General features: G+C 45.8%; 1 protein-coding gene across 1 annotated transcript in view; it reads right to left on the bottom strand.

The window, feature by feature from the left end:
* Nucleotides 1-231: 231 nt before the first annotated feature.
* Nucleotides 232-25,784, bottom strand: part of grm8b (glutamate receptor, metabotropic 8b) — a 52,160-nt gene continuing 26,607 nt past the window's right edge. Inside the window, 7 exon segments of the mRNA XM_078083023.1 lie at nucleotides 232-777; nucleotides 2,356-2,602; nucleotides 10,677-11,612; nucleotides 11,973-12,112; nucleotides 18,667-18,867; nucleotides 25,182-25,319; nucleotides 25,417-25,571. Coding sequence (XP_077939149.1) covers nucleotides 728-777; nucleotides 2,356-2,602; nucleotides 10,677-11,612; nucleotides 11,973-12,112; nucleotides 18,667-18,867; nucleotides 25,182-25,319; nucleotides 25,417-25,571 — 1,867 coding nt within the window. The 3' untranslated portion in view covers nucleotides 232-727.

Genomic DNA, 25,784 nt, shown 5'->3' with positions numbered 1-25,784 from the left:
TAGCAGGTAATGAATACATATTCATGGATATATATCAAGAACCAAATACCCCGTGTGAAGAAGAGTCTCAGCAGAAGCCGAAAAAGCACTTCCTGTTTCCACCAAGAGGACGTCTGACCCCCCCCCCCCCCCCCTTCTTCCATCCCCCCAAGCAGCCAGCGCAAAACAACAACAATGTACATTTTCTCTTTGATTCTCTCCTCAAACAGTCAAACAGACCGAGACGTGGCGCCGGATTGTGAAACATTCCTTTATTATAAATAGATCATTTGTATAAAAAAAACGGGCATGCTTCAATTCAACCATGAAATGTAGACATTTCACAGCCAACAGCTAGCGTCCGGTTAGCGTTTTGTGATGCAGGTCGACGGGCGGACGACATGAGACAAGATTCCGAGATTTTCACAACCACAAGTTTTTTTTCACTTTTTCCTTTTTTTAAACGCACAATGAGAACAACAACAACATTTTGGTCCCCAAAATGACATTTTTCGGTCATCTTTTGGACTGACGTAATCAATTTTTTTTGTTGCACCTTTCAGGTTCTCCTTCTCCTGCTTTTCTCGCAAACTCGTGGATTTTTCAGCTGTGAAACTTTCTTTTTTCTCTTCTGCCCGCAGACATAAAAGCAGCATGGATGCGTCAGTTGGCTCGGATCCTTCAGATTGTTCGCAGCACCTTGGAATGACGTCCTTTAAATGTCCCCGGACGCCCTGGTGGGGTTTCTTCACATGCCGTGGTTGGTGTAGCTGACGTAGGTGGTTTTTGTTGGCGGCACTGGGGAGAGAAAAGGAAAAGTGACGCCTTACTTTCACAAACAACACTAATCTCAGGGCGGCTCCTCAAATAGTCACAAGAGGCACACAGTGTCCTCAGTGACACATTTCTATCTTTATTTGGGACTTTCTATGTGAAAATGAAAGGTTTAGGCAACTGAACCAACTCGCAGGGTTCAGAGAAATCGTCTGGAACGTTGGCTTTAGTTCTTTTGCGGATCTGCAATAGTTCCAGATTTTTAAAATTAAAATAATTTCAATAACTATAAAAATATATGTTCTTGAAGAAGACACCTTTTGAGCAATTCGTCTATCCCTTCTCTTCCACTTATCTAGGTTGCAGGATGTTCCAGACGTCCCTCCCAAGCAATGCTGCCCAGCTCTTCCTGGGAGACCGTAAACCAGACGGGAAATACACAATCCCTCCAATTCGCTCTGGGTCTACCTCAGGCCTTCTCAGCAGTTGGACGTGCCCAGAAAACCTCTTAATGGAGGCGAAAGGAAGACGTCCGATCCGATGCCCAAACCCCCACAAGGAAGAGTGGCTCTACTACTAAGATGCCCCCTTGGATGTCAACCTTTGGTTGAACTCCAGCTTCCCCTCAAGGCCGAGGTGTTCATTGCAGCCGCGATACGAACAAACATCACGTAACAACAACAAACATTTAGCCGTTCATAAGAACTACCTAGTAAAGGTTTAGAGGATGTGAATGCGAGAATCATTGGAAAGAGTTTGGTGTATCTGGGAATAAAAGTTTTCCCACTGCATCTATCCTGCGGGACCAAATAAGCCTCAAGTGTTTGCGTCTCGTGTAGTTTGACTTGACTCTGAAGGTGCAGGATGAAAGAGGTTAATCTCTTATGTGAGGCTGAGCTGCTGCTTGCTAGATTAGGCAGATCAGTTCAGTCAGCGCATCGCTGATGAGTAAACAATCCGACGTCTCACACTTTTCTGCTGATGGACCCAAAAAAGCAGCTTTGAAGTGTTGCCCCGGGCTGTAAACAATTTCATCAGATCTGGTCTCAGGTGATGTCTAAACAAACTTCCAGTCAAAATCCTCATTAGAGAGGTTCTGACAAACTCAACACGGCTGCTTCTGCAGGCTTCTCCCCACAGCACCGTCGTTCAGAGGAAGATTAACAGATCTCCCTGGAAACTTTGTTACCTGCTGCCTGATTGCAAACGCCTCATGAAGGTGGATCCACTAGTCAGACAGGAACATGTCTCGTGAGAAACAGCTCGACAGTGTCCAGTCTGATGTCTGAGGAGAAGACACTATGAACCTTTACATGCTCCTTCGTGCTTTGAGGTCTTAAAGAGTTCTCGTTCTCCGAGGCAGCGGGGGGCTTCGTGGCGAGGGGCCAATGAGGTGCGTCATTAGGGGCAATGGCTCCTGGACTCAGAGAAGGTCAGGATCATTTATAAATCGGTCGGGAAACAGAAACAGGCCCTCTGACGGGATCTGGGGCCCTGAAGTCACAGCGAGCATTTGCTCTAAATGTCAGTTTTAAGCTCTATTCATACGGTAGGCCACTTTCTTCTGTGTCGTGTTGGGCTTCGCCCCTCCCACCCACTCACCGCTGGCCTCCACGCCCTCGCACAGCTCCGTCTTCACCTCGCCATTGGGCCGCTCGGCCGCCAGGTGCGACAGCTTGCTGGTCATGGTGGCGGCGGTGACGATGGCCTTGAAGCTGCGCTTCCGTTTGGGGACGTTCTGCTCGGGGTGGAAGATGATGATGTAGACCTTCGGCATGTAGAGCATGCCCAGAGAGACGGAGGCGCTGAGGCTGAGGGAGACGGTCAGTGTGGCCGTCTGGACGTACATCTGAGGGGGAAACGGAGACAATGACCTTCAGCAAGACGACTCCAAACTATCACATCTTTGCACTTAACAAGTACAACACTGCAAGAGAGAAAAAGACTATTTCAGAAATAAATCATTTCAAGTTTAGACATATTGACAATTTATGTTGCAAATGGTTTTCTTTGGGAGGAAAAGATGCACTGAATGTAAACAGAAGCCGTTGTAGGGAGTCCTCAGGGAGGAAGTTTCCTTAACTTGCTTATTGAAGCTGTTTATTCATCATTCACTTCCACTTTAACCTGAACGCTGACTTGTGTCTCTAACATATGGAGGTCGAAAGGTGTCACATTGATTATTAAAACGTGCTCTGCAATAAATAAATGCTTTCATCACGGCAGAGAGCATGATGGGATTTTTATGGAAATAAAAAATATACTTAAAAGAAACGAAGACAACAGGTAAACAGGTTGCATGTCACCGTTCTAAAGGTCTAATAAATAAAAAAGGAAAAACACATGGTAACTAAATGATTGCTAATATAACTAAATGATTCCTCCTCCCACTGCGTTAACTGGGAGCTCTTTAACTGGTGGAGCTCCATCATGTGAGCAGCTGAACCATCATTAACTCCTCATAATGACTGTCTTTAAACAGCAGCAGCAGAGCGCCACGACTCTCCACATCTCAGGTTGGCAGAAGACCCTGAACGCATCATTAGGCTCAGCACTGCGTTCATGAGCCGGTACGAAATTATTGATCTGCGTGTTGTTGTCTCTGTCTGCGAGGAGGCAGATCCTCTCTTCCTTTATGTACATTAACTCAAGTGCTGTACTTAGAACCCATTCTGAGGTACTTGTACTTCAGGGGATTCAATTCTAATGAAAGCATAGTTGTGAATAATAGGTTAAATTACTGCAAACAGAGGGCTCGAAATCCTACACGCTGGCCCTTTAAAAGAGTACTATGGTAATACTTTTACTGAAATTACACTTCTGCAGTATTTGGTTATGATGAATTCAGGCTGTACTTTAATGTTAAAGTTCAAGGGTGTTGTTAGGCCCGATGCGTGGCACACAAACACACACACACACACACACACACACATGCCATGCAGAGTTCAACCAGGCAGCATCTCTCACAAACACACCTGCGCACCGCGTACCACCACTGCTCAGAGAACCGCTCACGTTGCCACGGCAACCGCCTCACGAGAAAAAGTCGAGGGCCGGGCTACCGGCCCCCTTGTGAAACTGTCAGTGGGGAACTCTCAGCTGGGCTCTGCTCAACCACCGGGGTGGAGAGGAGGGGAAACGAAACGTGGGCAACCGATGGCAAGTAGTCCCCCCCCCACTCCTCCCCACCCCCGGGAGCCCAGTAGCGTTTCTTGTGCTGAGGATTCGTTATGAAGACGTTAGACGGACGGCCAAAGCATGAACTCATTTTTTGGGCCTGAGAGAGGAGAAGAAAAAAAAATAGTGCAGAAATGATTCATGTGCCCTCCACCCCCCGACACAAGCTGTTGTCACAACACCAAACGGCACCGGCAGCGCAAAGGTCACAAGAGGTGGGGGGTAAGGAGAGGGGAGTCACAGAGTCACATGTCTCTCCCCGGCTGCTTTTGGCCCCCAATCCCAAATCCTTTTTAGGATTCTTGGCACAGAAAACAATGAGCCAAACTACATCTTTAGTAAAGCACCGAGAAGAGCCACTGTGTGTGTGTGTGTGTGTGTGTGTGTGTGTGTGTGTGCATCGAGGCGCCGCCCACCCCCTCGGACCGCCCTCACTGGTTCCCTCCACCACCATAGCTGTGGTTTCCAGCAAAATATCATATTGGAGTATTGGATTGGTTGGTCTTGGACTCGGTTAATGACCAAATACCTGCAGAACGTCCCTCAGCTGTACTCTGTGTTTCTAGTCGGTTTCAGTCTGTGGTTTTTGAGGAGCATAATGATTTATGGTGTAAAAAGTAAAATGCTGCATATGTTGGCAACTGGCATCGTCAGAGCGTCTCCAAACCTCGGGAATCAGTGGAAACAAAATGTATTTGAACTTACAAGTTTGCTTTAAAGCAAATATTGGCAGCAGGTAATAATCACATTATTACATTTTATGGGGGAAATTTTTCTACAATGATACATCAGCTGAAATAGTGAAGCCTAAAAAACTACTTTAATCTATCTTCTTACTGGGTAGGTTTAGGGTGGAGATGAAGGTTGTGGAGTTAATGTGCACTTCCTGCCCAAAGCAGAGCTGGTTTAAAGCTCCAGACAGTGGAAGACTAATCTGAGAGAAACCTGCAGACTGAGCGTCAGCAGCAGGGTCATAAAACACAAGAATATTCAGTTACATGAGTTATTATTCTATCACTTTGGGAGAAATCTAATCGACTGATGAACCAACCAAAACCTGGTGCAACATCTGCAGCTCAGGTTTCCCGGCTCCGACCCTGCGGAACCAACGCACACACTGCACCTCCAGTGGAAATAGCTCCATTGTGCGTTGGCAGTTCTGGAATCAGACACCCGGAACGGTCCGTTCCTCAGTGCCCTGTTAAATAAAGGAAAAGCAATCTGGATGTTTCTGCAGCTTTAATGTCACTCTTCGGTTATTTGCTGGAATGAAGCTTAAAGTGCAGAGAGGATGTTCATCAGGAGTTTTTGGGGAGAAAAACTCAAAAATCACAAAGTGCAAAGTCATTTTTAGTCTTTATGGTTTGTTTGACTCTAAATGGACCACAATTTACTAAATGAACATCATGCAGTATTGAAGAAGACTTGACACTAAAGATTGAGACCATACACACATTTTTACTATGTTTACTGAGGGAATAAATCGAGAGAGAAGTAGAGTCATTTTCTCATAGACTTCTATGGGACCAGAGGAGCCGCCCCCTGCTGGTCACTACAGAGAATGCAGCTTCAACACGTGAAGCAACGTTAGTAGCTGCATATAACATTCATTGCTCTGGTAACTGAATAGCTACCGAGACCTCGGGGGAAACAAAGGAGTTATTTTCTTGGTTGGTCTCGCCATGTGATGACTTGACCTGCTTTGTGACTCAATCTTCCTCAGGTCATTGTTCCCTCAGGTGTCATTATTCTGCATCCTTTATACTCTGCAGCTAACACCAACTTCACAATGATAAGTTAAAGCAATAAAACTGGTCTATTGCCACTTTGATTGTGACGCATTAGAGAGCCGGAGGTGCTGCAATGTCGTAAATGAGAACCACTTTGTATTTATAGTCATCCTCTGCTTCTAATACCGCTCATACAAATACTTTTACTATGTATGCTCTCGCATAGGAATGCATGTTTGTGCTACTGCCAACTTGTGTAAATTTAATCTCTAATATACACTGTATTTCAATCAAGCCTCGGTTGTTTATTACACAACAAGCTGCTCCAAGCTCTGTAGCAGGAAGACAAGAATCAACTTTCTAAATCAGCATGCGTTGATGACAGAATTTAAGGATTCAGGCCTCTCCGACTCAAACCATTTTCTAGCTGCTCCAGAGAAGTCCGGCTTCCCCAGTCTTCACTTGTCCCAAGGAATGAATGAAAGATTGAAAACTTCTTCCCCTCCCTTGGATATAACTTGCATGTTACAAGAGCACCAACAGCTTTTGTGAAAGAAAAGCGGAGGAAACCCAGAAAACCCCATCAACCCACAGCAAGGCAATGCCTGGGCAGAACTTGGATTAGCATGTGTCAGTATTTTTGTTTTGATGTTTACTGTATTGCTTGTGTATGTTTATGAACTGCTATCGTGTCTCACTGTTCCAAATAAGATCAGCTTTGCTTTAAGTCTTTCTTTCTCTCTTTTATTTCTAATTCATAGACCTACAGACAGAGGTTTAACTATGTGAGGAACACAAACGTGGTGTACAAACACAGCCTCCTAGCAACATGGCCGGTAGTTTAGCTTCCAACTAGCTACCTTTCTGAGCTCTCCTCTCCTTATCTCACACACACACAGAGGATATCGTATGATAGCTTTTGTTGTTTTCTAATGGTATTGATCTGATTAGTATGCTTGGGAGTTGATAAACCTCTAATGCCTCACAAAATAAGGCCATTCCCAACAGGAGAAACAAGTATACTTCAGACTCCAAAGCCGTTGGATTTACATCTCTGTGGTCCGTACACATCCTGTTAACAGTAACAACAGCAGCATTAGCGTGTTGGTTTGATCAAGCAGCTCATCTGCTGAGGTCAGATGAGCTGGGTTCCCGGTAGGAGGCCACGTGGGAGGAAGCTGCATGCTCATCGTCTCCTCCGGCTGGTTCATTGTGCACAGAAGCAGCGAGAGCCGCAAGACTCAGTCTACTTCGCCCGTGCGTTCGAACCCTTCCGCCCTGTGAAGTGCTTATTAGTGATTCTGTGGCTCATCCGTGGCGGTCCCAGCTGTGTCCGGCATGCCGCCAACTGCTGCCCATGTAAATGTCAGCGAGGGAACCCCCCCACCCGACTGCAGATCCACTGCCTGACCTTAAAAGATCAGTCGCAGTATCACCGCGCAACTGGCTTCATTTCAGAAAGTGGCGTGTCTGAGGGTCCGGCCTTCGTTAACTTTAATTTATTCAATTTATGATAGAGAGAGAAGCCACTACATCGCTGCGTCATGGGATGAAACACAGGTACGAAAAATACACTTTTGGGGGCAGAATCAAGGAGAACAAAGATCAATAAGGACATACAATTGTATAATTATGACTTGACCTCAACTTAAGCCTGTCCATCAAAAGCATAAAGTGTTTTTTTCAACATCACGTAGAAATAGATGTGATGTAGAAATACAGTATATGTCTCTGTAGTGACCTGTCAATCACAGTAAGCCCCGCCCTAAAGCATCCCCTGGTCTATTTGCTTCATGTTTGCAGCTACACGTTGGAGGCCAAGTTTGGTGAATCTTTTCATTCATATTTTAGATTGGATCCTAAATGAGATTTATAGTGAGCATTTAACTGTGGCATAAAAAACAAAGAAAGCCGCTCAGCATTCAGTGTGTCGACGAGTATTTAATTTGCTGTGGCTGTCTGGCACCGTTTCTCACTCCGCAAATAGACACTCAGCTTGATGAATAACGTGGTGAGGGTCCGACAGAGGAGTGCGTGATGATTTAATTACCTTCACGGCCCCGCGGTCATGCGTGTACATATGAGCATCCGCAGCATGGCATCAGTGTGCATTTATTAAGTCACCACTCGACAGAACAGCAGTGATGGGAAAAGGTTGTGGAAGGCCTAACTTTTAATTATTTTGGAGCAACAAAAAAAAAAGTGAAATCTTTAAAGGAACCAGAATGTCCAGCTGTCAGATAATGATGATGTAGAATCATAGTGGAGGGAAATCACTTTTATTATTATTTCATCCAATCTAATAAAAAGTGGTGATGAAAAAGGAAAGAAAATCACAAAATCTGTATTCAGTGCGTAGGGAAGAAGATCGGCCGTTAAACCGCTATTCCATTTTTCTTTTCATAATTGAGCCTTAAAATTTACATTTGTTTCTACATTTTCAGGAAAGTTCTTAACGGGCTCATTTTGACAGGAGAGGAAAAATGTTAATAAATAAATCCAACAGAGAGGTTTGGAACCGCCCCGAGAGTTTTCAACAGAGAGAATTATCAGCCAGACACAGAAAATGTTACCAAGCGACCTCCTCAAGCTCAAAGGCACAGATCGCAGTACGCAGTGTCGCTGCACTTTCCTTTCATGCTACTTCATACTCTCACTTTATCTCAAAGGAAACTTTAATTATATTCAAGGATGTGTGAAACTAATAGTTGGACTATTTTGATAATTGTCTGTAGTGACAAAGATGTTTTGTTCCTCCTTCTCAAATGGGTCAAGTGATTCTACATTGAGTACTTTTCTTGTGACTGTTACTCACCTTACTTCTACTTTTTAAGCTCTTCTGATACGTTCCTCTTTTTAAAATAGTCTCCTTATCCAAGCAACAGAGCAGCTTCTGTTTCATCGATTTCACCAAATAAATCAATTGGACAGAATCCGACTTTGATTTCCACCTGAAATGTTTGCTGGACCTGCAGGTGTCTCACGGCTCCTCGTGTTCTGATTGGAGGAGCCCTTCCTCGTGGCTCGAGCTGTGAGCTGTGAGCCTCAGCAGCAGGTTGTTAAGGAGCCCAAACAGAAGACGTAAATAATGAATGAGAAGGCCCGGGGTGTGTTTCCATCAAATGGGGAGCACAGGAGAAAAGAACGTTTCTTTTGAGCAGAAAGCTGAGATGTCGTGCAGAAGAAGAGGAGGATACCGCTATGAGCTATCTGCTTTCTGCTCACTTGGCTGGGGAGGGGTGGTGGGGGGCGTAGATGTAATCTCTGTGCGAGCGTGTCTGAACATTCAGTCTGCGGCATCAGGCATTTCTTTGGGTAAAAATAACCCAAGTTAAACCTGAAACCGCTGTCGGACATTTCGATGTCTCATTACGTCAGAGGAACCGTGGAGCCTGGACTCAGTTGTTCATAAAATAAAAGTCTCCTCTAGCGTTTAGGGGCTTTTAACGCCCACCTGCTGCCTCCCCCCTTTTTTTTACGTTTTATTATCAGCGGTTGACACTGGCTCAGAGGCCTCATGGGACCGAAGTGTTGGACTGCAGTCGCATGTTCACAGGAGACGGGGTCAGATCGCGCCTTCCTTTGCCTCCAATCAGGGTCCGTTGTGTTGTTTTTTTCTGCGTGCGCGGACAAAAGGCAGCGTGAGCTGGAGGGATGGCACGGTAGAATAGAGCCGCTGACAAGACGAGTTTACGCACACTTCTTCCAGGGGACACATACACATATGAGGCAGTTTGAGGTTGACAGGAGTGTGCTTGGTGCCCCCCCCCATCCCCCCGTGACCAGATCACATGGTCAAAGGGATGGAGATGGTTTCAGGGTGAGAAAGAAACTTTAAGCACCACTTACACATCACGGACAAGAAGTCCTACACATATTCATGGTGAATTGTGGTCAAATGACAGCTATGAACTGTGAATTTACAGCGTATTTATGGCACCAAATGTGTGTGACATATAGAAGTATGTGGCTGCAGTGTTACAGCATTGAACTGTGATTCTACAGTAAAATACTCGTCAGATAATCAGAGCAATCCCAAGTCATCCCGTGAAATTACAGGAAATATACTGTAACTGCAAACACCTGCTGTGCGCATCTTGTGAAATCTGGGGAATTCAAAAACTTCTTAAATGAAAAACTATCAAATAGTTGTTCAGATATTTCCGCCTCTTGTTTTCATAATATCAAGTTGCTTATTTTTCTCTTTGACCGTAACTTTGCGTGGACTGAAGACCTGTCCAGAGCGCTTCAGGTGACGCACAAAGTGATGGAGCTGATTGAACATCGGACGTGATTAGGGTCAGGTGTGTCCCCGTGTTCCTGGTTAACGTCTACAACAACAAATCATTAGTGACCGAACCGTAGCTGCAAGAAACAAGGAAGGAAATTACCGTGAATTGCTCTACCTGTCCTGTTGATCTCCCCAAAGACACGATAATGAGCAGAACCCTCCATCTGGCATCTCGCTTACATGCAAACTCAACCCAAAAAAACGTATCCCAAAAAGCAGCCATCTTTATGTGCTAAATTTAATTCTGCTTCTATTAGTTTGGTGAGGTGAGGCTGCCAAGCAGAGACGGTCAGAGACAAACCAATGAGTCGGCCCCAATGGAGCCTAATCTATCGACACCTAGCGTTAGGAGTTAAGGTGTGTGAAAAGCTCTTGGCTTTCAGGTTTACTCTCTCTCTAATCATATTGTTGTACTAAGTACTAACTTTTGACAGAAGGATGCTTTCATTCTGCTACCATACGCATCACATTCTAGACCTTTTTAATGTGTGATAATCTTGAAATGAGTCAGCTCCAACTTTGGACTAACTCCTAGAACTAATGTAAACGGCAGAACCCACGGTTCCCTTGAGACAAAGAGGAGCTGCTTTTTTCTTCTGAAATAAAAAACATTTGCTAGAGCATTCTCTGTTATTTCACCATATCAGGATCAATCGCTCGTCACGTACTCGTTATAAAAAACACATTGGGATAAAAACAATGAGTCTAATTTGTTGTGCACTCACCCGCTCTGCAGACTGCGCCGTGCCGAAGAAGATGGGGATGAAGGCCAGCCAGATGATGCAGGTGGTGTACATAGTAAATCCGATGGGTTTGGCCTCGTTGAAGGTCTCTGGCACGCCGCGTGTCTTGATGGCGTAAACAGTGCATGTGACCATCAAGAGGATGCTGTATCCCAGCGAGCAGATGAGCGACAGGTCGGAGATGTCGCACTTGAGGACGCCGCGGGCATTCCCGGGATCCTGCGTGCGCTGCTCGCCGAAGTCCACGAAGGTGTGCGGCGGGTCGGCTGCAAACCAAACCAGGACGCCCAGCAGCTGGACCGAGATGAGCGAGAAAGTGATGGCCAGCTGCGAGGCTGGCGAGATGAAGCGCGGCGCCGTCACCGCCTTCTTACCCTGCTCGAAGATGCGGTGGATGCGGTTGGTCTTGGTGAGCAGCGCGGCGTTGCTGAAGCACATGCCCAGGCCCAAGAATATTCGCCGGAAAGAGCAGACCGCCACATCGGGCGCGGCTATCATGGGGAAGGTGATGATGTAACATAGGAAGATGCCCGTCAGCAGCACGTAGCTCATCTCCCTGCCGGAGGCGCGAACAATGGGGGTGTCATTGTATCGCACGAAGGTGGCGATGACGAAGGTGGTGGCGATGATTCCCAGGACAGAGATGAAGACGGGCAGCAGCGCCCACGGCGAGTGCCACTCCAGCTTGATGATGGGGATGGCCTGGCAGCTGGTGCGGTTGTGGTCAGGTCTCCTCTCGTAGGGACAGAGCTCGCAGGTAAACTCGCTGGCCTGGAAGTGGTACCCCTCGCAGCGCTCGCAGTGCCAGCAGCACGGGACGCCCTTCACCACCTTCTTCCTCTCGCCGGTCCGGCAGGGCATGCTGCACACTGAGGCCGGCAGCGAGGTGTCGCCAGTGGTCCACTGCAGGCTCTCCATCTGGAGGAACCAGGTCAACATTTCACAGGGGTGGATTGAGAAGTTGCTTATTTAGTCAGTGGATGGACTGGGTGTCCACATGGCCACGATGACGGATCGTCACATGGACAGAATGCGGATTCATGATGTGGAAATATGGCATAAATTGACAAAGTTAAGAGAAGCCTCTCTAAACTTAAAGTCCACTCTCAGCTAGTAACCTCGGTTGGGTTGTTTTGTCTAACGGAGTTCATGTGTTGTAACGAGCATCTTCAGATTTGCTAATTCATCCGAGATTGAACAAAAGTTATGATAAATGACCACCATCATCGCTCCAACAGATTTGGACACAACAAGTGGGCCTGAGGTCGCGGATTTTACCTCCAGATGCAGCTGGTTGGTCCAGTGTCCGATGACCTTATACCCTGCAGTCGACTGGTTGTTGATCTGGTACTGGAAGATGTCGTAGCGGCCGGGAGCGTCGCCGTTCTCGTTGAAGGTGACCGGAGTCCCTGCACTTCCTGTAGAAACAAAAGTCCGGAGCGGAATCCCGGCTCAGACGTTGTGGACAAACTTCACAGGGACAATATTCTAACATCAGTACATTATGTCTCAAAAGTTATTTTGAGTTGATACCATCTCTTTCACAGATACGGCGAGAACTATTTTGGAGAACTTAAAAATGATCAAAGAGCCCAATTAGGAGAAGACCATGGAACAGATCTGTTCCTGAGAGAGCAGCTGTGAAACCTTCGCGTCATCCTAAATTAAAGCCATGCAGCCGTGATCGCTGCTTCCTGTTTGGGACCTTCTGACGCCAGGCCGCTGGGTTTTGTCTTTGAAGCAATCAGCTGTTATTTTGCAGGTTTGATTCATCTTTTCACAGTTTGATCGTCTTGTCGCAATATTGTCTAAATCCTTCCTGCCAAGCTCACGATCTCCAATCGTCTCTCACTGCTCACGCCTGCAGATTGTTCATGTTTTAATCATCTGAGTACTGGTGTAAAAACTGCCACATGCTCCTTATGAAAATAATTAATCAGCTGTTGACAGCTTGTGTTGACATTATTTCCCATAGATACATTTAGTTTAATGTGTAGATTGACGCGCTTGGCTCGAAATATGAAAAGTAAACATCCCTCGTTGTATTTAATAAAAGAATCAGACATGGTTCATGAGGAATGGATTGAGGAGGCATATAGAAGATGTGACATTTAAAAATCTGCGTATCTCAAGGTCTGAGGAAAATATTTTCTTATTTCAAGCGTTCCTAAGACACCAGGTTTTTCAAGTTTATTTAAAACCAGCTGAGACCGATTGATTCGATAAAGCTTGTTTATTGTCCCATGCATTTTCAATAATTACGTAAAGAGGAGCTTAATTAATTAATTTCTCATGGCACAGCTGCCATCGCATCCCGAAATAGACGACACCCTTCAGAAATGTGCGACAGTTATCGACAAGTCTCAGAACGTGATTGTAATGTCTCTGTAACTGCCGACGAGATGGGATCTTTGTACCATGGACTGTTTTTGCAATTTGCACAAAAAGGTTCAGATTTTGCTCCAAAGTCTGCGTATCACTTTTTGGATGTGTACAAATAGCACAGCAGCACCAACACACCATTCGCATTCAATGTTATTTTTTGCAGTGTTCATTTTTCTGGGTTGATTGTCATCGAGATCTCTCCTGTTTTTTATAATATTCATACAGAAATAAATGAATTCACAAATTTTCTATTTAATTCAAGATGAAAATAATGGGCCTCATTGAAATTGACGTTTCATGCAAATATAGATGTTTTAGAAAAACACGCAAAAAAATGATGTTTTTTGTGTTTCATATTGATAAATTGATGTGCTTACAACCTGAAAATCACCAGAGCTGAGGTGGTTAAATAACAAGAGCCCTGAAATATTAGTTCTCGGACCATTTACAAATGCACCGAAAACCTACGAAAAATTATTTATTGCATTCATATTGTGCAAATTGTATTTGAGGGAAATCAGAAGAAACAGCTGGAAGTCACAGCGTTGATACTCAACGTATCTGCATAGTTTTATTTGGGATCTTGGCAGATTTGGTGAGTTGTTGAACATTTTTAGCGGAAGACGGGCAACCGCGAGGACATTGATGAGTTGCAGCTCCGCAGCGTGGACCAAGTGTCCAAGTCATCAATAACGACGAGTAAATCAGGCTTAGAGCATCGCCATTGATGCACAACATAGCCGCTCTCATTCTCTGCCATGTCTCATTATCGGTTGCAGCTTTTTTTGGGTCAATGCCATTTTCACAGATAGAGAGAATTGATAAAGATGTATAAAAATCCTTCCAAATGACCACATAAAGACACTTCGGGAGGACAATTGAAAAATCCCTGCTGATTTGGTTTATGAAAACTTTTGACATTTGAGATTTCTGCAGGAATTGCTTTTTTTGCCAATAGGATGGCGAGCACTTCTGTCCTGGAATCTGACCATAAAAACCCCTTTTATGGTCCATATTCTCAGAGAAACCACACGGTTGTAAAGTTCCTGGAGGGGTCGTCCCGGAGGTCACGGCCATTTTATTCAGGGGCTCAGTGAGAAGACGGGGACTAACATCGTCAGGCATGAATACTAATGGACTCATCGGCTTTTCATGCATGGAATATTTAGGGTACCAACAACGCAGAAATATTCAAATATAACATTTTAAGAGGCAAAAAGACAAACTGCATGGGATAAAGGGGGCACGTCTTCCCTTTAGCTTTAGGAGTCTGCTGCAGCCTCTAAAGACTCATCCAGCAGGATGAGCCTTTAGAACACAAGATACGATCCGTACATACAGCCTTTTTCTTCATGTTTCCACTTGTTTCACATCGCAAAGAGCCCTCTGATGGTCACTTCATCCTCCTGAACTTCAGGTTTTGTTTTCAGACTCAGCTGTTTTCGTGTCACGGCGTCGCATTGCTCTCCTGCAGCGGCGCCGCGCTCCATGCTGCCGGGCGAATTGCTCACCGGGGAGCGTGGAGCCTCGGACTGGAAGCGGATTAGTTTGGAAGCCGAGAGGAAGAGAGGAGCTAAAGAGCCAAACGACAACAACTAGAAGGAAACTGATTCATGATGAAGGGAGTGGGCGCCGGTTTGATTCTTTGCTGGCCTGATTTTCCTTCTTTTAACATGAAGAAAAGCATCACAAATCAAATCACTGTCCCGATGAGTCACCAAAACTTGCCTAAGGATGATGAACACCGCCCCCCCTCCCCCCTCCCCACACACACACACACACACACACACACACCACCTCGTCCTCTCCATTCCCCCACTTCACTTCACTGCAAAGAATCTGAGCTGATAGCAAATGAGCGTCCTCGCTGCGCATCACTTCCGAACATGATAACCGTGAGGTGACACACGACTCAAACAAACAAACCGCTCTGGAGAGTAAACAGGAATCAAAGCCTCGTTGTGTCTGTGCAAAGTGACATCATCATGAACCATTTCATCCTATTAGACGTTTTAGTGAAAACGTCATGACGAGCGCATACATTCTTGCACTATGTTTAAAAGCGTATTCTGTGAGGTCAAAGTCAGACGTTTAAAGGCCGCCGTCTCAAGCGAGTTTGCCGCTTTGTGCGCTTCCTTGTTCACCCTTGTTCACCACGTGGGCGCGTGTTGGATGTGAACAACTTACAGTGCGTAACGTTTTTGTCCATAACGTACCAACCGGGCGAAAACCTCTGGGTCAGAAGACACAAGTCTTCACTTCCTAAAGCTCGACCGGTCTCCAGCAGAGAAGTACACGGCGTCTCCAGCGTCCCTTCATCCACCTGCGTGTGACGTCACCATGACTACGTCCACTTCTCGCATGAAGTCTACGGTAACACAGAACCACAGGTCCTCCCTCAAGGACTTGAGTGAAGTTCTGACTGGCTGAGAACTTTATTTCCCAGACTGTCGATACGGGCTTCGTCACAGCTGCAGTCCATCATTGAGTCGATGCGTCTCCATTAATCCACCTTCCTCCTTCAACCCGAATGGATCCGACAGCAGATCCTCTTCCTCCGGGTTCCACGCAGCCAGTCCTCTGCACCGATCGAGAGGCCGTGGCGGTCGGAGCTTGTCCATTCATCCGCGTGATGGAACTCTGGTGTTACCTCTGCATCACCTCCGGGTTCCTGAACGCCGTAATGTTTTTTTTGTGCGAAATTCCTTTCAGATCGCTCAGATAAATAAAGAAATATTTTTATCCTGAAGAAATGTTTCATTTTACCAAACTGTTGCCATGGCAGGATTCCATGTCCCAAAACGTTAGTTGGCCTTTGATTCTGTGAGAACTAATAACCTGAAATCTTGTTTCAGCTTTCAAACAGAGCGTTACAACAGCACACTTTGCAAACAGACGTGAGGATGCTTTGGTGTTTTTTTTTGCTCCAGAGGTCATGAAAGATCAATGGCTTCATTGATCCACATTTTTGCTGTGAAAAAGAAAAGGAATTTTTTCGGGAACGAGGGTCAGTTGAATGTTTTGCTAAACAAAGACATAAGAACAGAACATCTAGAACAGAAGGATACAACGTGGGCTGAAATTGTTCAACTACTTCTGTAACCTGGAGGTTCTCTACTTTGTTCAGCAGCTCATAAAAAGCAGTATGTTTGAAGTGTCCTAGTGGGAGAGGAGATCTTTATCACTTCACTCACCCACAGTTCCCCCCACCCCCCCCCCCCTGCCCCCCCTCCTCCTCTGTTCTGACTATCTGACTGTAAATGTTTCCTCCTCCTGCAGCTCCACGGGGTCAGTCCCGCTGCCTCCCCGTTAAAAACAGCAACAACGAGCTTTTATCGCCTCTTAGTAAGCATCCGCTGTCCAAATGAATCATGGGGGAATCTCTCCGAGGTCCAGCCCCCCCATCGCTCCTGTTTAAGCGGAGCATTACGATGGGGCGGCTTCAGCGCAGCCATCTCCAGCACGAGCGTCGCGGCTGGCCTCTCGACGCTCCTCTAAAAATAAGCACGTGGGGAGCGCGGGTGAGTTGGCGATTAGCCCCCGGGCCCGCCGCCGTCGCCTCGTCCTGGATTTCGCTGCATTTCATACATGGAATTATGGGTAACTCTGCCGCCCCCGCGCCCGGAGAAGTGAAGCATGGAAAGAGACAGAGAAGCGGCCTGAGTTTGATTCATGTCGGCGTTTGATGTATGTGAAGGTTCAACCGAGCATGCTGTGCAGAGATTCATGCAGGAGGAAGGCCCAAAAGCAGCGTGACGCATGTGTCTGTATCTGTATGGGGGGGGGGGGGGTCTGTAATAGGCTCGATCAGGCATAAACCACATGCTGCTGAGCATTGATTTCGCCGTGGAACGTCAATGAGTGAAGAGTACGTAAATTGATGTTTCAGCAATAAGCTCTTGCTCCTCCCTCATTACCACCACGGGGATGCCCACGAGCAAGGCACTGAAACCCCGTCCTGCCCCAGTGAAGGTAGGACTTTCCATTGTCATTTAAACCTTTGCAAATCGGCGATTTACTTCATTTTACATCATGATGAATGATTCGTGATTACTACATTGTTTTATTAAATATAGGTGTTTAATTATGTAGGCCATAACAACGAGTTTAATTGCTTTCTTACAATGAGACAGACAGACCAATGGAGAAATGAAAAACAACTAAAAAGATAAAGAAAACCCTGACAAAAAGATGCAAAATGACGACAAAGAGACATAAAACAAGTCCCTGACAAGGACGAGCATGTTGGGACAACATGCACTAATAATCACATATTCATTTAGTTTCATTTTTGTTTCCATTTACGCATCAGCCATTGATTTCCATTCATTTTTCAACAAGTGTTACTAAGAAACAGTGATGATACTTTGAGGAGGTTTAATGTCTAAAGAAGCACGACATTCGGCGTCTCCACCCTGACTAACCGTGCACAGATTTACAACCTCAGCCCTGTGCGTGAAACATGTGGGTTTAATGTGTCCAAAATAACATCCATTTAAGTCAAATATTAAGTCAAACAACAGTTTAAGTCAGACAGTTTGACTTAATGTTTTTGACCCTCGGCGATTAACGGCACTGCTCACGTACCGAAGCGGGAAAATGAGCTCTATCAAAGCTTTTGTGAAGTAACAAGTCTTCACGACGAAAGTGGGAACAAATAACGAAGTATTTTCTCGTCCGCTCTCTTGTCTTCCCCCTGCGATCGATGCCCCCCCCCCCCCCCCCCACCCCTCCTCCCGCCCCCTCCTCTCCAAGACGCTCAAGAAGACGTGGAAGAAAGTCAAGGACAGATATTTGCCAGAAAAATGTCGAGACGCAGAGAACTTGTTGGAGGTGTCGGCTGTGGGGGCGGTGAGGAATCCAACTCACAGCAAACCAAATGGCTCCTTCTCAAGTTATACAGACCGGCTGTTAGTGCCAACGTCTCAATTTTCTCAATTCAACGCTGATTCGCCACTTAAGGTGACGCATCGAATGTACTTGCATCAAATGTTTGGGGACTAAAATATGCACGAGTTGTATTCACACAGGAAGGCTTCGGTCCTTCAGAGAGCGTCAATGGCACCAGAAGATGTCTGGTACAAACACAGTCTGATCTGTTGGCCCCTGAGCGGCTCTGCTTCTTGTTATCTTTAAAGAGGACGGTTGCTTTCACCGATAAAAGGCAACGTCTTCTTTAAAGTTACTGTAAGGAGCTTTTAACTGGTTATGAAACAATTTCGACAGCGATGCCTCAATAAGACCTTCATAAGTAAATGCGACGACCAGAGAAAGGATCTATTCTAGTCTATTTCTATGTAGTACGTAATGCTCGTCATCTGCGACATCAGCTTGTATTTAATGTTTTTACAGCAAGCCAATCAGAGCAGACTGGCCTTAAAGAGGCCGAGGCTGAAACACAGCGTTAAATACGCAACGGTTGAATTGCTATAAAAACTTTAAACTATGTTTTTGAACATTGAAGCATTAAATATGTTCGAGTAAAAACCCAAAGTCAAAATGTGCTCCGGCCCAGCGCTCTCTTTAAAATGAAAGTGAATGGGTTGAAACACTTCACGTGGTGGATGAGGAAAGGACCGGCTCCTACCATTGAAGCCCACGGCGCGGACGTGGGCCAGCAGCTCCTTGCCGTCGATGTTGGCCATGCGGGGACAGAGGCCCGGGGAGCCGGCGCACAGCTCGCGGTGCATGTGGTGCAGGGCGTGGGCCATGGCGTACACGGCGTCCATCACGAACTGCACCTTCCCCTCCTGCTCGTAGGTGGAGTCACGGCCCACCTTCTCCAACCCTAGAGCGGAGACAAAGAGGCGTTCAATGATCGCTCAATGGAACGGTCCTACGCGGTGAAGAAAGGCTCAACGAGATACAAAGGTGAGGCCTAGAAAGGCTTTTTGGGTCGAGAATGTTGGGAAAAGAGCCCAACGGTAACTGGGCCGAGGCTGAAGAGCGTGATATGAAAAAAAAGACAAGCAAAGTCTATGAAAAGAAAAAAAGAAAAGGTTCAGTTATCAGATGAATGCTTTTTATTCCAATCAAAATGTGAAAACTAAATTGGTATAGTGAGAGTTAGGAACCATTTAGCACTACACTGACTTCCTTACAGGTATTTCTTGCCCCATCCCATTCCAGTTTATTTAAATTCTTAATTACATCCTAACCAAACCTCGCCTTCTTCTCCCTAATCATCATCATCATCATCAGCCTGTGTCACCCTCCCCTTTACTTTCCTCATCAGGACCCCTTTCAGTCTCCCGTGCATTAACAATCCCCACTGGAGTCTCTCCACCCAAACACCTCGTTCGTAGTCTCAAAATAGGAGGCGTCGTTAGAGGCTGTGTTTCGTGGGGCCAAATAAAGCTGCTCGATGACACTTCAATCTGTATCTGTACAGATGCTGTAATCAAAATCGCTTTTTTCTCTCACATGTTGAAATCATGTATTTTTATAATTACTGCTTTTTTTCCCTTGGTGAATTCAATGAGCTTCGACATGATATCCTTCAGCAAGTGTCGGCCTCAGGAGACCGTGGATTTCATGACAGTTTGTTGAGATGAAAGTGATCAACGGACTTATTAATCATTATCGTTAGGCTCTGCTTCTGATAAGCACAAATATGGGAAAGAACGTCAAACCCTGACAAAGAAAAGCGGGCCGGTTACAAACTGTGAGCACTTTTCCTAATCAAAGGTTTCTGAGTCCGTCCTTGCCGCCAGGCAGAAAGTAACTGAAATCACACGTTTCTCAACCGAAGCCATTAACATAAAAAATACATTTGGTTCCATCTCATTAGCCGCTGTTGAATAACAGAGCGGAGAGGGCGTCCTCGTGTTTTATTTGAAAACTCTGAAAAAGCCTTCCCAAAACATGTCCGCTGACTAATTAGCGTTATTAGAGGCGCGGCGCTCTGCAATCCCGCCGCCGGCCAGAAACCAATGAAGGATGTGAAGGAGAGGAGGAGGAAACCAATTGCTGCACTGGACCCTCCATCAACAGATGTGACTCCTCTGAATTAATAGGAGCGTAGAAATGAAATCCAATTTGATTTTAATAGCAGCAGGGATCGGTCCGACAGGAGACATTTGCCCCGGCGGTAAAGACCGATTACACGTCTGCACGAAGGCAATAAATGAGCCTCGAGGGGAGAGATGTACGGCCCGGTTGGAGGATCGCTGCTCCCTGCAGAAGATGAGTCTCTCAATATTTAAAGAGTACACATGTTTGATCATGGAAGACTCAACGGTGCCTGAATGCAGCGTTTAGGATTTACAAGAAGCTCAGAGTCTCTGAAAAGAAGCCGGTGTTTAGTGCATATTAATCCCACATTTTGATTGTTTACATCAAAGGATTGATTTCGCCTTTAGGTCAAGAACCACAAGTCAAGAACAACACGTCTCAAGTCAAGAACAACAAGTCTCAAGTCAAGAACCACAAGTCTTAAGTCAAGAGCAACACGTCTCATTGTGGTACAGAGGAAACACCATCAAATCTTTTGATTATTTCATATAGCCTTCATGGAACGTGGTCTTCAGCTCTCTTTTGTGCTGAAACAAGTCGTTGCTGATTAACTGACACCGAATGCAGAACAAGAAGGAAGCATTTTCTCTTTAGAAAAAACAGAAACAGTCTCACACAGCAGCTACATTTGCACAACTTCGACGTTATGTATTAGTCCCCCTGCGAAGACGTCCCTAACTAAGACCTAATGAATAATCCACCAACCTCAGGAGCTCCATGAGCCTTCTGGCAGAAAGGGAACTGAGCAGCATGTGGCGACCTGAATTTCACTCCAAATGATGATGATGATGATGATGATGATGATGATGATGATGATGGAGAAACAATAACCGACTAAGGTGAGACAGACAGCTTCATCAGGGCTGCTGGCATTTCAATTACAGGGTAATTCCTTCCACGTGTTTCTGTTCCACGTCGCTCTCTTCGTCACTCAGACAAACAGCAAATTAATTACAGAGGTTACCGGCGACGGGATGAGTTCACGCGCCTGAAACTATTTACACTAATAGAGTTTTTTTCATTTGTTCTGTTTGTTTATCGGTCTCGTTAGTCTCTGTCAAATCAATAGAGATGTTTGCTCACAACAATGATTCCGGTTGAGCTTTACAAACACGAGCTGAGAGCTGCTCAAACATTCATGTAGAAATCCTGCTCCATGAAAAGCTATTTTTACTCATTCACATTATTCACACTGAAACACCGATTTCTGCTGATCTTTCAGTGACTACAACAAACCGAAGCTGAACCGAACAAAGGACTTTTACCCAGAAGATCACCGGGAAACCACATCTATTTGTCACGCAAATGGCGCCCTTCGGTAAACAACCTCCCGTAGTTATTACGACCCAAACTACAATCATTTCCTAAAGCTGGACCTAATAAATGTGATTCCTGTGGTTTCTAAAAGACTAAAAGCTTAAAAACATTGTAATATGAGCCGGAGCAACACAATGTAAACATTTTTTTCCAAGAGAATTAAAAAACAAGCCAAGACCTAAATTGAGAATCAGAAGCTTCAACCCGTAAGCCCAAATTCATGTTTCAAGTCAAGACCAATGACTCAAATCCTGAGTCAGACCAACAAGTCACGGCCTGACCGACAGTTAAGACCAATTAGATCCAAGAAATACACTAACAAGACCCAAGGGAAGAATTACAGTGACCACCAGTAAATCTGGAGTCAAGAACAATAAATCCCAATTCAACATCAATAAGCGAACGAGTAGGTCTTGATTAACGGCTTAACCCCGTCAAAAAACAGGCTTATCACCGAGGGCCTCGGACCTCCAAACAGCTGCTCCGCCTCCGATGTGGAAGAAGCTGCACCAGATATCACGCCGCAATCGCAGAAGAGAGAAAGACTCCTGGTTTTTGCATCTGCTGCGTTCTCCAAACAAATAAAAAACTGCAGCACAAAAGCCAGAGAAAAAAGAAGAAAACACAAAGACGCAAATCTGCTTTTATATCCGCTCAGTGTATTTCACGGGAATCTGCAGAACAGGAATACAAAGGGAAGGAACAGGGAGGTGAGGAAACAAGGAGGCGTCCTCATCTTCTCCAGTGAAACGGTGTGTGTGAGGAAGAGCGGAGTGAAAAGTCCTCCCTACTGCAGCCCGGCGAGGCAGCGTCCGCAGGGTATTTTACATATCGATTCAGCTTCTCCACAGAGCTTCTTTGAGGGTGACGTTAGAAGAGATCCTACATGGATCTTTGAATGAGCAACAAAAAGGCTTTCCCAGATGTCTAACCTACAATATTATTCCCACCTGAAAGAACACAGGTATGAGAAATACACCAGATTTTACCTTAAATGAAATGAAAGTGACATGAGAAAACAAAGACACGCACAGCATATATTTCTTAAATCTGCTGAGAGATTATTGAAAATAAAAAATGTCCCTTGTGAGTCCAGAATTTTCCTGTAATCCTGTGGTATTTGTCTTACCTTTCATGGGCTATATGCTAACATGACATGCTATTAGCTAATTTACCATTTGTTTAATGGTGTAAATAGAAAATAAGCATGTACTCCAAGGCAACATTGTGCTTCCTGTTATGCTGCCGCGTTAATACCTGTAGATCACATGTAAACCCCGCCCCCGTTGGCCGTATCGTCATCCACCGTGCAACCCTGTACTGTCCGCACCCCCCCGTGGGCCGCCGTAACGCCCACCCCTCCGTACCGTTCGCGCAGCACCCCCCCCCTAGTCGGCCGGACCTCATTCGATCGGAGTGGGCAGTATCTGGCCCAAACCTGAAATGAGTTTGACACCCCTGCTGTAGACTGTAGGACATCAGCTCAGGCTGAGGACATAAAGCTGTTGAAAAGGGACAATCCCTGAAGGTCACAAACGAGACAACATGCCTCCTTTATCCAAACACGCCTCGCTATCAGCGCTAACAAACAGGACCCTGGTAATGGAACCGGATCGATGGCAGGTGACAGGCAGGTCGGGGGGGTCGGGGGGGGTTGTTCTTGACCTTCAGACGGCAAGAAGGCTGCTTTTCAGTGAAAGAGGAGATCATGACATTAATGTGCTGAAGATGAAGGAGAATGAGGAATAAAGAATAAAGAAAATGGTTTTAATGGTGTAATTACAGTATTGGATTGTGTTTAAAAGCGACATGCTCCATCTGGGAGGACACGGGGGGCTCAGAGGCGGCAGCTATGAGTTTGGCGGAGGCCGGGTGGGGCCGTCATGGCGGTGAATCGACAATATCCCTGAACGCGGAGGTTGATGGATCGTCGCCCTTTAGGCCCCAGGCCACCGTGTCTCATGGGTATTTAATTATGATAATTAAGGACAATTAAGGAGCGCTGTCTGGGGGGATCGGGCTACGGGCCAAGGATTCTCTTGGGATGGGGGGGGGGGCATGCCTCTGCAGGGAGTGATGTCAGAGGGAAGATTTCAGGATAAATGCAACCTGAGATGTGAGCGGTAAAGAGACACAGTTCACACAGCGAGTCTCACAGTTTAATATGAATATGAAACTCAAAAGACTCGACTATTGAAGGTGTGAAGGTCTCATCTTTGTTCAGTCTCCGGATGAATAGAAAGGATTCCTTTCAACGGCCTCCACGGTCGAATGTGAACTATAACTTTGATGTTATTCACCCACTGGGACGCCACTTCTGACGTGTCACATTTTTATACTTGCAACTCTACTACAGTAAAAACGTGCACATAATATTATTATATCTGTGTGGTGAAAAACAGAGGGAACATGAGACAGGTGATGTGAGGAAACATACATACTTATATGAATAAATACTAATTTATTAGCTATTAAATGTTTACATTCACCTGGTTTATTTTCTGTGTTTTTTGTATTTGTCTTGTCTATTAGTAAAAAGAACTATGCTGTATGTACAGTATGAAGGGTAAAGGACAGAAGTGTCAAATTCCATCTATGCGTGAGGACACACGGCCAATAAATTCTGATTCATTTAAATGCAGCTTCCGAAAGTCACCATGACGACAGACCTGGTGAGCAATTCTACAACGTAGAGGTGGGTCTGTTATAAAAAACAATGATCTTGTGTCTCCTCCTTGGATCTTCTGATGCAACTGACTTGTGCAGCTAAACCCCTAAATGATGGAGAGTTTGGGGTCGGGTTGAACGGTTAACTGGTATGATGTCAGAAGGACGACTTCTAAAGTCTAAAGCTTTAAAGAGAGTCACCGGCCTGTGTGGCCAGCGCATGCGAATCATCTTTAACCTCCCGGAGTTAAATGATCGGCGCCTTCCTCGGTTTGTGGGGCTGATTAAACAAACAGAAAAGAGGAAAAAATGGTGAAACCTTAGTTAGTATTTAATGCAATGATTTCAGAAAGATTAAACTATGTTGTAGGAGCAAATTTACTTAAATGACCTTTTAAAAAATACAAAAGTATTTCAAATCAAAAGTACTCGTTTAGCACATGTTTAGAGTATTTTCCTCTCACATTAATCTTCTCATGACCAAGACTGACCCTTTGACCCCCAGCTTGGACTGTATATTGATTTATATTTAAAAACAGTTCCACCTTTAAGCAGTTGACATTGATGCAGTAGTATTACTTCTACTTCACTGAAGGATCTGAGGAAGCTGCGTACACTGAATCTGCAGCACAGAAAGAAGCCGTTCTTACTTCCTCTTTCTGCCCCAAAGTGTATCTCAGCCTCAGAACAGCTGAGTCAGGAACAAAGAACTTAACTCGATGATGGTCCCCTGGTTTCTGAGGCTTCTGACTGCCGGCTGAGAAAAGACGAGCACGTCTGACTTCACTGATGTGATTCGGGCCGCCGCTTCGGGGAGCGGATCAGAGAGTGTGTGTGTGTGTGTGTGTGTGTGCGTTTGTGCGTGGCGAGAGAGGAACTACTTAGCTTCCTCAGCTGACCGAGTTTTATTTTGTAGCCTGAGATCACAAATGTGCCTCAAAGGGCTTCAAAAGCCAAAGACACCTCGACTGTTGGAGCAGAGAGATAAGGGAGGATAAGGAGGAAGGACCGAGGAGGTAGACAAGGAGAGAAGGATGGTAGAGGAAGGAAGGCGAAGGGATGAAGCTCAAGGCCCCCCCCAACCTCTGAGTCTGTGTTTCCTACCTGTGCACTTCTTGGGGCTCCCGGGTCTCTTGCCGTGCATCCCGAGCTTGCAGACAAAGTTCTCCTCCCAGAACTCGGCGAACCAGACGTTCCTGCGGTTGTTGGAGAGCGAGCGGCTCTTGAAGTAGCGGTCGAAGGCTGCAAAGAGGAAGACGATAAAAGCGCGTCACTAAGGCAACCTTCTGCTCCCGGGGAGGGGGGGGGGGGTCTCCTCGCCGGGGTCTGCGGGCCTCACCGTCCACCGACGCCCTCTTGGGGAGGATGGTCACGGCGCCCTCGGCCACGCGCTCCTGCTGGACCACCGGAGAGATCTTGGACCCCCAGCTGTCGGAGCCCACCCACAGGAAGTGACCCGTCAGGTTGTTGCGTTTCGCCGCGTCCAGGATTCGACTGTCGGGGGTTCATAGTGTCACTTCCTTTTTAAATATTAACTACAGGACACACTTTCTGTAGTCAGACAGTCAGAGGAGGCAATGAAACACTAGTATTTACCTAGGAAGATAAAGGAAGGGAGAGACAATGGGAGAAGGAAAGAGAGAAAGGAAGGAGGAGGTACACAAGGGAAGAAGGAAACCAAGAAAAGGATGGGTATTTTCAAAAGGA

This window comes from Gasterosteus aculeatus, chromosome X (assembly GCF_964276395.1).
Source record: "Gasterosteus aculeatus chromosome X, fGasAcu3.hap1.1, whole genome shotgun sequence".
NCBI lineage: Eukaryota > Metazoa > Chordata > Actinopteri > Perciformes > Gasterosteidae > Gasterosteus > Gasterosteus aculeatus.
Note: the sequence above shows the minus strand (reverse complement) of the source record. Positions and strands in the feature narration are given on the sequence as shown.